Below are 12,487 nucleotides of genomic sequence, written 5' to 3'. Positions count from 1 at the left end.
TTGGTTGTCCTCAAACCTACTCACTCGCTCTCTTTCTCTCTCTCTCCATTTTTGACAAACACACACACACACACACACACACACACACACACTCACACACAAACACACAAGGGCACATACACTTCTCAAAGATTCAAAAAAACTGCCAGGAACACCTTCAACTATTCCACTGTCCGCCACATTGCTTTTACAGCTAGTAAACAGTGAAACCGTAACAATCAGAGCTCAGTATACAGAACTTCACAATGAAGAAAATGAGGAAAGAAGAAAACGTAAGTGAAACGTAATGTAAATAGACACACACACACTCCCACACAGAAGTAATTAATTTCAGGCATATCAATAACAGGTCCCTAATTATAGTTTTTGCTTAGATCATTTGTGTACATGAAGTTGTATATGGTTTCAGATGACAAACTGTAAAAGACATCACTATAAAAGCATAATACATTAGGAAAACCACACCAATGGTAAAAAGGCATGAATACATAAATTTTTGTGTTCTTCAAAAATCCTTAATAACGTTTTTAAAAACTATATTTACATGTATATAAACAGTAAAGAACATTATTTGTGTTTAACAGGCATAAAATAAAAGCCCACTGAAAATGCTGTAACTGCAGTGAAACATGTTTGTGATAAAAGACGAAATTGTGTTTTGGTAAAGGCTGACTTCAGCCTGGTATTCTATAGAATGTTTTAGCATCTTTGTTCATATACGAAAATACATGAGAAAAACACTGAACCATACAAGAAATCTTGCCAGAAAGTTATACGGAAGCTAACTCTGAAAGTATCACAAAGGATCTGCCAAAACACATGATCTTATTTGGAGTCGGATTTCAGGTATTAATATCAGTCTGCTTCACGCATGGACATACAGTGTCTTTTGCAGTATTGGAAATAATGTATGTGTGTACACTGTCATCCGTATCCATGTCACTTTCAAGTTGGTTTACAATCTAGGAAAGCAGCATTTGTGTGCTGTTGCTCTTCTAGAGAATTATTTGTCACATATGTTTGTGTGCTAGTTCGATAATGCATAGGTTTTCAAAAATAAAGCAAAACAAATGTCGTGTGACAAGGGCCTCCCATCGGTAGACCGTTCGCTGGGTGCAAGTCTTTCGATTTGACGCCACTTCGGCGACTTGCACGTCGATGCTTCCAAAAATGAAAACTTATTTATCATACACAGATTTTCACTCTTGTTAAGGAAATATGGCCATATAGCTCACTCTTATGAAACCACTTGCTGAACTGCATTTGGTAGCATATGTTCTGCTTCATCTGACGTACATAATGACAGAAAAAAAATCACAACACCAAGAAAGAGTTGTGCGACATAAACGAAAGTGGCTAGGCGTGTTTCTACATCTTAAAGATGCTGTCTATTCAGATATCGCACTAGTCGCATAAGAGTGGTGCTAGTAGCGCCACAAAGAGAATATGAATAACGGTTGCTTTAAATACACGCTGAAACAATTGTGAGCGTTAGTTATCTTTGAGATTGGACGTGCAGAATTGATGTCAGTCTAGATCGCCATTAAGGTGACAAAGTCACCGTTGTCAATACCTCATTGTGTTTGAATTGGTTGTCTAATAGGGCTACGAGAAGCTGAACATTCCAACTGCAATACTGAAGGAAGACTTGGCAGCAAAGTGGGTACTGTACATGATTGCAGGCAGCGGCGGTCACGGGAATGTACGGTCACAAGAAGACCTGGCTCCTGATGACCACGTGTCCCTACCGAGAGAGAAGAGCAACGTGTTCGGCGTTTGGTTTTAGCGGGTCGTACTGCATACGCAGCAGGTGGCACTACAGTGAAACAACGAACTGTTACAAATAGGTTACTCCAAGGACAGCTGCGAGCAAAGGACGCCCCCCATACCGCCGCCATTTGCTACTTCAGTGGTATCGAGTGAGAGGTCACTGGAGGGCTGGGTGGAGCTCTGTTGTGTTTTCCCATGAAAGCTGGCCCTGTCTCGATGTCATCTGATGACAGTGTGTTGTTTACAAGGAGACCAGTTAAGGGCCTGCGACCAACCAGTCAGCGTGCCAGACACAACTGGAGTTATCTTCTGGGGTGCGATTTCGTATGACAGCAGAAGCATTCTCGTGGCATTCCAAAGCCCACTCAATGCAAATTTATACGTCAGTCTGTTAATTCGACCGGTTGTGCTGCCATCGATGAATGGCATTCCAGGTGGTGCTTTCCATCTGGATAACTGTCGTCCACATGTAGCTGTTGTAACGCAACATGTTCTGCAGAGTGTGGACATGTATTCTTGGCCTACTAGATCACCATATCTGTCTCCAATCGAGCATATATAGATTATAATCGGACGACAAATCCAGCTTCATCCACAGACAGCATTAACCGTCCTTGTACTGACCGACAAAGTGCTACAGCCAGGGAACTCTGTCCCACAAACCTAACTCCGACACCTGTGCCACACAATGCATGCACGTTTGCATGCTTGCATCCTACGTTCTGGCGCTTACACCGGCTTTTTATGTATCAATATTTCGCATTTGTAATGGCTTATCTCGTGCTTACATAAGCCTGTCATCTTGCAATGTTAATCACTTAAATATGTTGCCTGGACAAATTCATTCCCGAAATTTCATCACTCTGTATTCTGCGGTGTTGATTTTTTTTTCCGTCAATGTATACGTTTCTAACATTCCTTTTTTGCAACGTAATTGTAATTGTGATGTACGCAGTATTAATTCATGCAATCGTATTTTGAAATACCACTTTTTAAGGTAGGTTAGAACTGAGTATATTGAATAATTAGACACAGTACTTCACTGTCACCTACTCATGCATTTATTTTTACAAAGAATATAATTAGAACCATATTGCAGGCACTTATTAAAACAAGTTACATTTCAATGAGCTTTGATACGAACTGTGTGCAAATAAGTGTCCAACAAAAAGTTTCGTATGTCACTAGCTGGTAGTACATCTTATATAGTACTGATTATGTCAAGGAATTTGCAATACCGAATTAATTTCGACGTTATTTGGTATGGCTGTGGGTTGTGAACACTATCTCCTCTTTCACATATGCGTACAAGTATATTTAACAAGTTATATTTTCTTATGGTGAGGGTCAACTGCAGCCCCTGCACCAAGCGTTAATGTTGTATAGAATTTCCTGAATTCCGATACACTTTCCAGCATTCAGACTATTCTAAATTCTGCCGCGTCCTTCAAAAACAAGTACCTCCTGACCTTTCGTCCATATCAACTTCGTATTTCGTGTATAATATCGGCGCCATAATACCCGTTTGGATAATCCTTAACTTATCTTGCATCTAGCTATTACAATGGAAAGGTATCAATAATTAATCGGAGTGTGAACGTTAGTAACACTGGACAGTCTGGGCCAGTTGCCAATCCGGATTGACAGAGGAGATACCGACGATTCTAAGAATAACGGCACGTTTCATTTTGGGCTCTTTTAGCTAGAGAGTTATACAGATGCTGATCCAACTTGAGAGGCAAGCACTACAAGACGTTGGTTGCGTGCAACAGAGAGCTTTACAATTTGAATTCGAGAGTGTTAGTTCCAAGAAAAATAAGATAATGTATTACTTCCACAAACATATCACGAACCGAACACGACTGGAAAAACAGACATGTTAGATCTTGTATGGAAATTCGTATGGTAATTTACCGACATTCGAACTTCCAAAGAACCATCCTTGAATGAAAAAGAAATTAGTGGAAATTATAGTGGTAAAAGAGATATTCTTCGTTTCTCACCATAAAGAGGCTTGTGAAGTATAGAAGTAAATATAACAAGGATAAGAATATGTGAAATGCCCCAGTGTCTACTCACGTTTAGAGCCTTCAGCATCTGCACATCCTCCTTGTACTTGTGGTAAGAATCACAGGCCACATCCCCGTTGTCGCCGTTTGTTCCGTATTCCGGATGCTCGTGAAACATGTGGTCCCAGATATTCTCTCCCTTGCCTAAGAAAAATAGAAGCAACATCTTAAATATTGCTACAAGTCGCAAGAGAGATTATCTACTTTCAGAGGTTGTAAGACATGCAGTAGTTATAGGAAGATCACATGCTCAGACAAATGGTTCAAATGGATCTGAGCACTATGGGACTCAACTTGAGAGGTCATTAGTCCCCTAAAACTTAGAACTAGTTAAACCTAACTAACCTAAGGACATCACACACATCCATGCCCGAGGCAGGATTCGAACCTGCGACCGTAGTGGTCTCGCGGTTCCAGACTGCAGCGCCTAGAACCGCACGGCCACTTCGGCCGGCATGCTCAGACAACTGCTAAATATAATGAGAAGGTCGGAATTAAATGAGAGTGACATTGAGTCACTTTATTTTTGAAAAGCATATATCTTTACCATTTTCTTTGATTCTTCTTCTTCTATTCCCAGTTTGGCTCATTTACTGGCTATTATGGTGCCCAAACTTTCTCTCATCTTTCAATGGGTCCTTTTCTTGAGGTTTGTATTTCTTTAGGTTTACAAGTAATTTTTCAGCATGCGATCTCTGTATATGTTCTCTTTACCTTCTCTTACTTTATTCTAACTTTCTATTACGTTGCATGTGTTTCATTCATTTCCGATAACACCATTCCTGATTATGTTGTCTCTTTTAAATACGTTGTCTGTTTTCATAAACTACATCTGCACATTCTAGACATCCAATTCCTGTTCCTTCTTGACCACCTGCGTCTCAAATCAGTATAATACTGTAGATACGGTAATAGTTTCACAAAACATTAGTCACCTATATGTCACAGTCTTATGAAATGGTCGGCTGTTAGTGTAATTTCATAAATGTACACGCCAGCTGCTGGAATTAAAATTATAGGACGTGCAATTTTCTATGACAGCTAGGATGACCACCACCCTGCATTAGTGTTGTTCATGTGTTAGTACAGTTAACAAGTCTGGTAGAGCATATAAGCGGCGCAGTTAGCGTCAGTTATTGAATAATCACTGTGAATGACTTGGAGACGCCGCATACTAATGTGAGACAGCGTTATCAGAAACTGAGAGAGTTTGAAAGTGGACTACACGTGGGTCTCCATTTGGCCGGCTGGTGAAGTTATATAGATTTGCGTACATTTGGATGCAACAGTATTCCGATGTTGGACAGAGTGGGAACACGTGGACAGGCATACTAATCAAAGTATTTGACCACCCTAAGAACGTATCGACATATGGCACCAGGTGCATCGTAGCTCCTTTGAAACTGCTCCTGACATCCAAGAAAAAGTAGTAGACTAGCTGCATCCTTCTATATCATCCTGCACCATTGGTCGGAGACTAGCAGCAGCCAAGCCAGGAATACATCGTACCACGCAGAGGCTGGCGTTAACAGAGCAACGCAAACGCCATCGTTTTGGGTAAAGCCGTTACTCGGAAGCGTGGACTGCTGATTAATGGCGGCAAATTGTGTTCAGCGATCAACTGCTGTTTGGAGTAACCCATGACAATCGTCGGTGACGATGGCTGTGACGTGGAGAGAGGTCTCATTCTTCCAATTTTTTTGGAGAGGCAGAGCTGTGGGTGCTCTAACATCGAAAGGGAACCAACGGGTGTGAACTGAGGTCACGGCTGGTAGTGAACTCTTAAAGCTCAGCAGTACGACACAACCGTACTGAGACCTCATGTATTACCTTCCATACAACAGTAACGTGGAGACATTTTTCGATAGGAAAATGCTCGTCCACACATGGAACGTGTGATTTTGAGGTACTTCTGTGGCCAACAAGATCTTCAGATCCGTCCTTGATAGAACATACGTGGGATACCGTAGACGTCAACCCCGTTCCAGTACGACTCTCCAGTATAACAAGGATCAGTTGCAACGGTTGTGGTCCAGCATGCCTCAGACGGGGTATAATGCACTTATGATACTTCTCTTGTCCAGGAAAGCCCTTTTTGGCATTGCTAGTCTGCTTTTGATGTCCTCCTTACTTCGTCCGTCATTGGTTATTTTACTGTCTAGGTAGCAGAATTCCTTAACTTCATCTACTTCGTGACCATCAATCCTGATGTTAAGTTCCTCGCTGATCTCATTTCTAGTAATTCTCATTACCTTTGCCTTTCTTCGATTCGCGATAAATCCATACAATGTACTCATTAGACTATTCATTCCATTCGGCAGATCATGTAATTCTTCATCATTTTCATTCAGGATATGAATATCATCAGCGAATCGTATGACTGATATCGTTTCATCTTGAAATTTAATTCCACCCCGACCCTTCTTTTTATTTCCATCATTGCTTCCTCGATGTACAGATAGAACAGTAGTGGCGAAATACTACGTCCTTGTCTTGCACCCTTTTTAATTCGAGCACTTTGTTCTTGGTCGTCCACTCTTGTTGTTCCCTCTTGGCTTTTGTACATATTGTATACGACCCGTCTCTCCCTATAACTTACCCCTATTTTTCCCAGAATTTCGAAAATCTTACACAATTTCACATTGTCGAACGCTTTTTCCAGGTCGACTAATCCTATGAATGTGTCTTGATTTTTCTTTAGTCTTTCTTCCATTATTAGCTGCAACGTCAGAATTGCCTCTCTCGTGCCTTTACCTTTCCTAAATCCCAGCTGATCGTCATCTAGCGCATCCTCAATTTTCTTTTCCATTCTTCGTATATTATTATTATTGTTATGAAATAGTTTGGTTTGTAACTTGCTCCGGAGTCCACATTGAACTGTAGTGCCCCCTGTAGCTGGCAGGGTAAATCATTTCGAATATTGGATGTAGGAACTTCGAATAGAAGCATGCCTTCTAAAACACTAACATGTTGAAACCAAATTTCGAACTACATTTTACTAACTTTGTATCTAGTGAGTACGAGTACTACAGTGGATAATACACTGGCAATATCTCTTGACGTCATAGCTTTCATTTATTATTTCAGATGAGGATGTAACAGCTGCTCCATCAATACCATCCACAACGTTAGCTTCTACGATTAACAATACTTGGGCTGGTAGTAATTGGAAATTTTTGGTAAGGACTATGGGAGCACACTGATGAGGTCCTCGGTCCCTAAGCTAACACACTACTTAATCTAGCTCAAAGTAACTCATGCTAAGGACAACGCAGATACCCATGCCCGAGGGAGGACTCGAACCTATGACGGGGCGAGCCGGGCGAAACGTGACAAGGCGCCTAAGACCGCACGGCTACCCCGCGCGGCAGGGGAAGGGGTGGAGGGGCTCGTAGTCGATTAGTTATCAGCGAATAGGCAATATGGACAAAAGTGTCCGTACAAATAATAATAGACATTAATACTGGGTGCATTCTTCCTCCGTCTTATATATATGTATATGAGAGTGAGGTTTCTACGGCTGCCGCCACCTCTCGCATCCCAATCTCCATCATTCACGGTCATTCCAGTCTCCTTCATTAACACTTCTCGCCGCCGTTGCTTCGTTGACGTCGTCTTTCCAGCATCTTGCATGTCTACCGCGCTTTCTTCTTTGATGTGGAGTCCATTGCCATACCCGTTTTGGCCATCTTGTGTCTGGCATACGCTATAAGTGACCATACCAGAGTAGGCGCTTCCTTTCTATGTAGTCTAGGATTGTGCTTTTAACATTCATAGCCTCTCTGATCCTATCATTTCTAATATGGTCAAGTCTGGAGTGTCCACAACTCCGTCTTCAGAAAGCCATCTCGACAGCCAGCAGGCGATCTTTCTGCCTCTGAGTTAGTTCCCACAACTCTGCACCATATTCTGTGATACTTTCAATAATTGTGTGGTAGATGGTATGTTTTGTTTTGCGCGTTATGTATTTGTTCCAGAGAATACCATTTAGTTGTTTTATGGATCCTTTGCCCTGGCCTATTTTATTGTTTACGTCATTCATACGTCTACCATTGGACGACAGTGTCACTCCCAAGTACTTAAAATTATGACACCCTTTAACAGTATCAGAACCGAGCTGTAAGTCGTTAACAGTATTTTCTCCCACTTTCAGATATTCTGCTTTAGATACGTTTATGACAAGACCCCATTTTTTCATATCCTTCTTTTAATTTGCGGAGGATGTAATTTGCATCTTCCTCATTTCCAGCTACTAACACTTGGTCGTCAGCAAAAAATAGAGTGAACAAGATCTCGTCGTCTATAGGGACACCCATTCCTCCGCATTTCCTTTTCCATGATTTTAATGCCTCCTCTAGGTAGATCTTAAAGAGTGTAGGGGCAAGTGTGGATCCCTGGCGTAGTCCCTTTGTCACCTTCTTTATAAAGGCATTTACTCTGCTGCTGACACTATCAGTATGAACGTCTGTAGGGGCCTGATCTCAAAGGTGTTGCATTTGGCACAGGTCGGGTCTCCGTGCAGGCGAGTGCTTTTCAGGGATATTATTAACCGCAAATCGTTGCCTCAAAGACGCTGCTTTCAGACAGGGTACTCTGTCGTACTGATAAAATCGGTCATCGTCTCCACACTGTTGCTCTATGTATGCAGGATACAATGCTGTGAAATGCGTTCATACCCTTCCGCATTCAAAGTGCAATAAGAGGACCACACCGCGGCCACTAAAATTATCGCCATACGGTAACACCACCTCCTCCGTGCTGGACTATTGGCACTTTCACATGACGGTAGGCAACATTCCCCAGACATTCGACAACACAAACCCTTCCACAGGACTGCGACACAGTATAGCGTGATTCATCACCCACAATCATTCGTATCCAATCAGCCGCTGTCCAGAGGCGTCCCTCTTTACACCACCCTAAGCGTCTCTTATCACTGACGACAGATACGTTTGATTTCTTTGTCTGAATTCTTTTTTTTTTTTTTTTTTTTTTTTTCAACGACGTTCCGCAGTCCTTCACCTTTCCTGTGCGTCTGGTATTGGTTTAGATGTGGTTGTTTCTTCGCGATTCCACTTCACAATCACAAAACCAACAATCGGTATGGCACGTTTAGACTGTTAAAATATCTCTGACGGACTTTTACTCAGTTGTCATCCAATGACTAGTCACATTCGGAAGTCACTGAGCTCTCCTAACCTTTCATTTTGCCGTTTTCGTTTGTCTACGGAAAATACAGTACCCCAAGCCTCTTTTTTTACTGACAGGTGCCACGTCTAGTGATTACTTCCGCATTACATAGGCGTGTCCGGATAATCGTGATCAGATAGTGTAAACTGAAAGAGAACTGACTCAGTGACCACATGATTGGCTTCGGTTTGCCGAGGTATCATCCTTTCTCCATTCTTTCGGTTTCCTGACGATTTGAGAGTTCGGCTTTCCTAACCTCAGAAACTCCCACAAAGGGTGTCCCAGTAGGGTGGGTTCAAGGAGCACGCCACAACTCCCACTGATAGAATTGAATGATGTGCCATCATTACTTTCACACTTCGTTTTAGATTAGCATGATACTGCTGCTCCATCTATACCTTCGACGCCGTTAGTTCTATGTATGCATTTCTGCAACAGGCGAAAGGTCGACTATGAACGAATAGTATCGCACACAACACATTCACTGAAATTTTCCTATGCAAACCATTTTCTATGGAGACACTTATAGCATAGAAACTCAGTTTCTCGTAAGTTTGTAAGTATGTTACAAAATTCATTCAAATTAGAATGAAGGCTCTGGCGATTCGTTACTTGGTAAATCCATTCCGATTTTTTGGGCATTACATTCTCTACCACCACATACTAAAAACGCAACTGCATTTGCCCCTAACGAGAAATGCAGCTTTCTCGACAACTCTTGAAAGGTGTCCATAAAATTCAAACCTTTCACTGCCAGTTTTCTCGCGCCTGTTATTTGCATAGACATATTCTGCACCAGACTGTCTGTCTTTGAAGGCATAACTATCTTTGACAACACTCAGTAGGACGCTTGTAAGGTGCTCTATGGAGGGCCGAATCATGAAACATAATCAGAGTGTAACACGGCACGTGGTTGTTGGAGACCGCTTGGGTTTCAATGGACAAAGCTAGCCTTTTTTGTGAAATGCAGGTGTGGTAAGACACGATGATAGTTGAGTAATAATTAAGTACAACTGAAGTCAGCGACTATCGTGCATTCGCAGACATCGCGGTATAGAAACGGACTATTTTCTAATTTCCATTCCAGAGCTTGGGATGTCGACATTTTCAGCATTCATAGATCTTTAATGACCACTTCCTAGGTTGGTTCGTGGCTTTGTGAGAAGTGTAACCTGCGAAGCACGGTAAACAATTATGTTAATACTTATCCACCCAGATATCAGCAAATTTTTATTCACCACATCTCCGATTAGCAAGTATTTTTAATAACTTTCGGCGTATACTGATTTCCTTGTGCTTAAATTCTGGGATTCTTTGTTCCACATGTTTCATACACTCATGCCGTGCGTTCAGTGGTGTTGTGCTTTAAATATAATTACACATTTCCTTACTAAGATATTCTCAGTCTAATTCTCTATGTCTTGTTCCTTACCTACAATTTTGACAGTTTTATCGTCGAGCTGTCCTTTGCAACCGGCCCTCTACTACCTCAACCTGACACAGCAGCTTTCTTCCACTAGCTTTGTCACAAATGTAGAGGGTGGTCAGAAACAGCCTGAGAAACTTGTAATTATGTTGCAGGGGCGGCTGTGCTGAGAAGTAATTCTTAAGAAATAGAAGGCATACGTAGCGCCATTTCCGAAATAACTAGCTTAGAGGGTAGGGAAGCAGACCGTTGAGAGCTCGCATTCAAGCGGCTCTCCAGATACAATTGGCGTTACAGAGCACGAGTCCCGGTTCGTTAAAGATAATGTTGTGAAAACTGGATCTAGCATGAAACTGAATTGTAGTTCGTACCACAGGCTAAATACGTCACAATATTCATCTGATTAGGATTAGAGGATCATAGAAATTAGAACTGTTTGGAATCGCTAAGTTGCACAAACAGAGCTTCCCAACCGTCTTAGTGAAGAAATAAAGCAAAGGTATATGTAAGTTTCCGTTTTAGAAGTGTTGCTGTAGGACTGTGTTGTGCTTGTGACCAACCAAACTTGACCCAGTCATGTCAGGTAAGGAAGAACACAGGGAAGAACTGGGTAAGGGAACTCCCACATTTGACTGGTCACTTTCTTTGTGCACGTAGTTGCGTAACGAGGTGAACGTGCTAGACTGTCTAAAGCCTCAGAGGTATAAATTTTTGCTGTTCACACAATCCAAATTACAAATGAAACAAAATAAAACAGATAACTTTTTTATCTTACATTTGTTTCCACACATCTTGGCGTCACTGTTATAGCAATGAATGGATTGAACCAGTTCCCCGAAATGTTGTCGTACTTCCTTGTCGCAAATTATTCAAGTGTTTACATTTCGCTTTTGACTTTGAAGAGTTTTACTAGCACTTGCTGTTTCGTTTGCAGTTCTTTTGACAGATCTTAACCGGAAGAGTCAGGCATTAGGCGACTTTCCCAGCCACATAATGGCGATCGCTGTTGAGTACACTTGCATGTCACCTAAGTATGTGTTAATTGTAGCAGCTCTGATTTATTTATAACCGTTACTAACAATCAGAAATTTTAGACATCCAAAACGTCCTATCATGCCCGAAAATTCTCCAAGAATTATCAACTGTTAATCACTTTTGGCTCCTGCAAAAAGTATTGGTTGTGCAGAAAACGTGTCGTACCAAAGCTACTTGAATATAAGAATTTCTCTGAATCAGTCCCAGGTTTCCATTTGGAAGAGAATGTTGAAATGGTTTAAAAACACAGACAAGTCCTAAATTTGAATACACTACCTATTTTGCAATATTTTGCTGTAAAAATATAATAGTTTTACTTTCATTTTCAGATGACGTCTGGAACGAAACTCCGCCTTTATCAAGTCTTACCTGTGTGCAAGCTACTTCTCGGAAATAAGGACTTTCTCTTCGTAAAGAGTAACCGACTGCATTTCATTTCGTTAAAGTTTTCAGACTGCTGTGCTAATGAAGTTGGAGCTACGCTTTTAAAATGGGCACTCACCATCTTCGTTCCATGCTCCCTCTATCTGGTAGGAAGCCGTTGCACACCCCATAAAGAAGCCATCCGGGAACTTGTTATCTGTCGATTGCGTGGAGCCGACAGCCACCAAAGCTGCAAGGAAGATGGCTGCCAACATTTCGACGGGCACTTATCGCTCACCAGTCTCTGAGGTACTTTATATACGTACTCCGAACTGCTGAGTCACTGAGGCAATTACTGATGTAAACGACTTCTTTTCATCTTGAAACATCTGAGATAACGGGTAATACTGATGAGATGTGTACTGAACTTCGCCTTGTTGATATAGACGAATTAGTTTTCTGTGATTATAAAATCTTTTGGGAAACTCTGCTCTTGCCTAACGCTCTTGAGCCTGATAAAAAAAATTCATAGGTGATAAAATTGGAATAGAGTAAGACTGCAGCCCATGTCGCTCGCAACAGTCGACAGGCATATTTGCTTTGGTGTTTGGCAGATATTTTCAACTTTTACTTT

General features: G+C 41.6%; 1 protein-coding gene across 1 annotated transcript in view; it reads right to left on the bottom strand.

Annotated features, from left to right (window-relative positions):
* Window positions 1-12,128, bottom strand: part of LOC126198858 (myrosinase 1-like) — an 89,474-nt gene extending 77,346 nt beyond the window's left edge. Inside the window, exons 1-2 of the mRNA XM_049935447.1 lie at window positions 11,993-12,128; window positions 3,850-3,983 (exon numbers count right to left, since the gene is read on the bottom strand). Of these exons, the coding sequence (XP_049791404.1) occupies window positions 3,850-3,983; window positions 11,993-12,128 (270 nt within the window). The remainder of the gene's footprint in view (window positions 1-3,849; window positions 3,984-11,992) is intronic.
* Between the last annotated feature and the right edge of the window lie 359 nt (window positions 12,129-12,487).

Source organism: Schistocerca nitens, chromosome 8 (genome assembly GCF_023898315.1).
Source record: "Schistocerca nitens isolate TAMUIC-IGC-003100 chromosome 8, iqSchNite1.1, whole genome shotgun sequence".
In the NCBI taxonomy this organism is placed as follows: domain Eukaryota; kingdom Metazoa; phylum Arthropoda; class Insecta; order Orthoptera; family Acrididae; genus Schistocerca; species Schistocerca nitens.
Note: the sequence above shows the minus strand (reverse complement) of the source record. Positions and strands in the feature narration are given on the sequence as shown.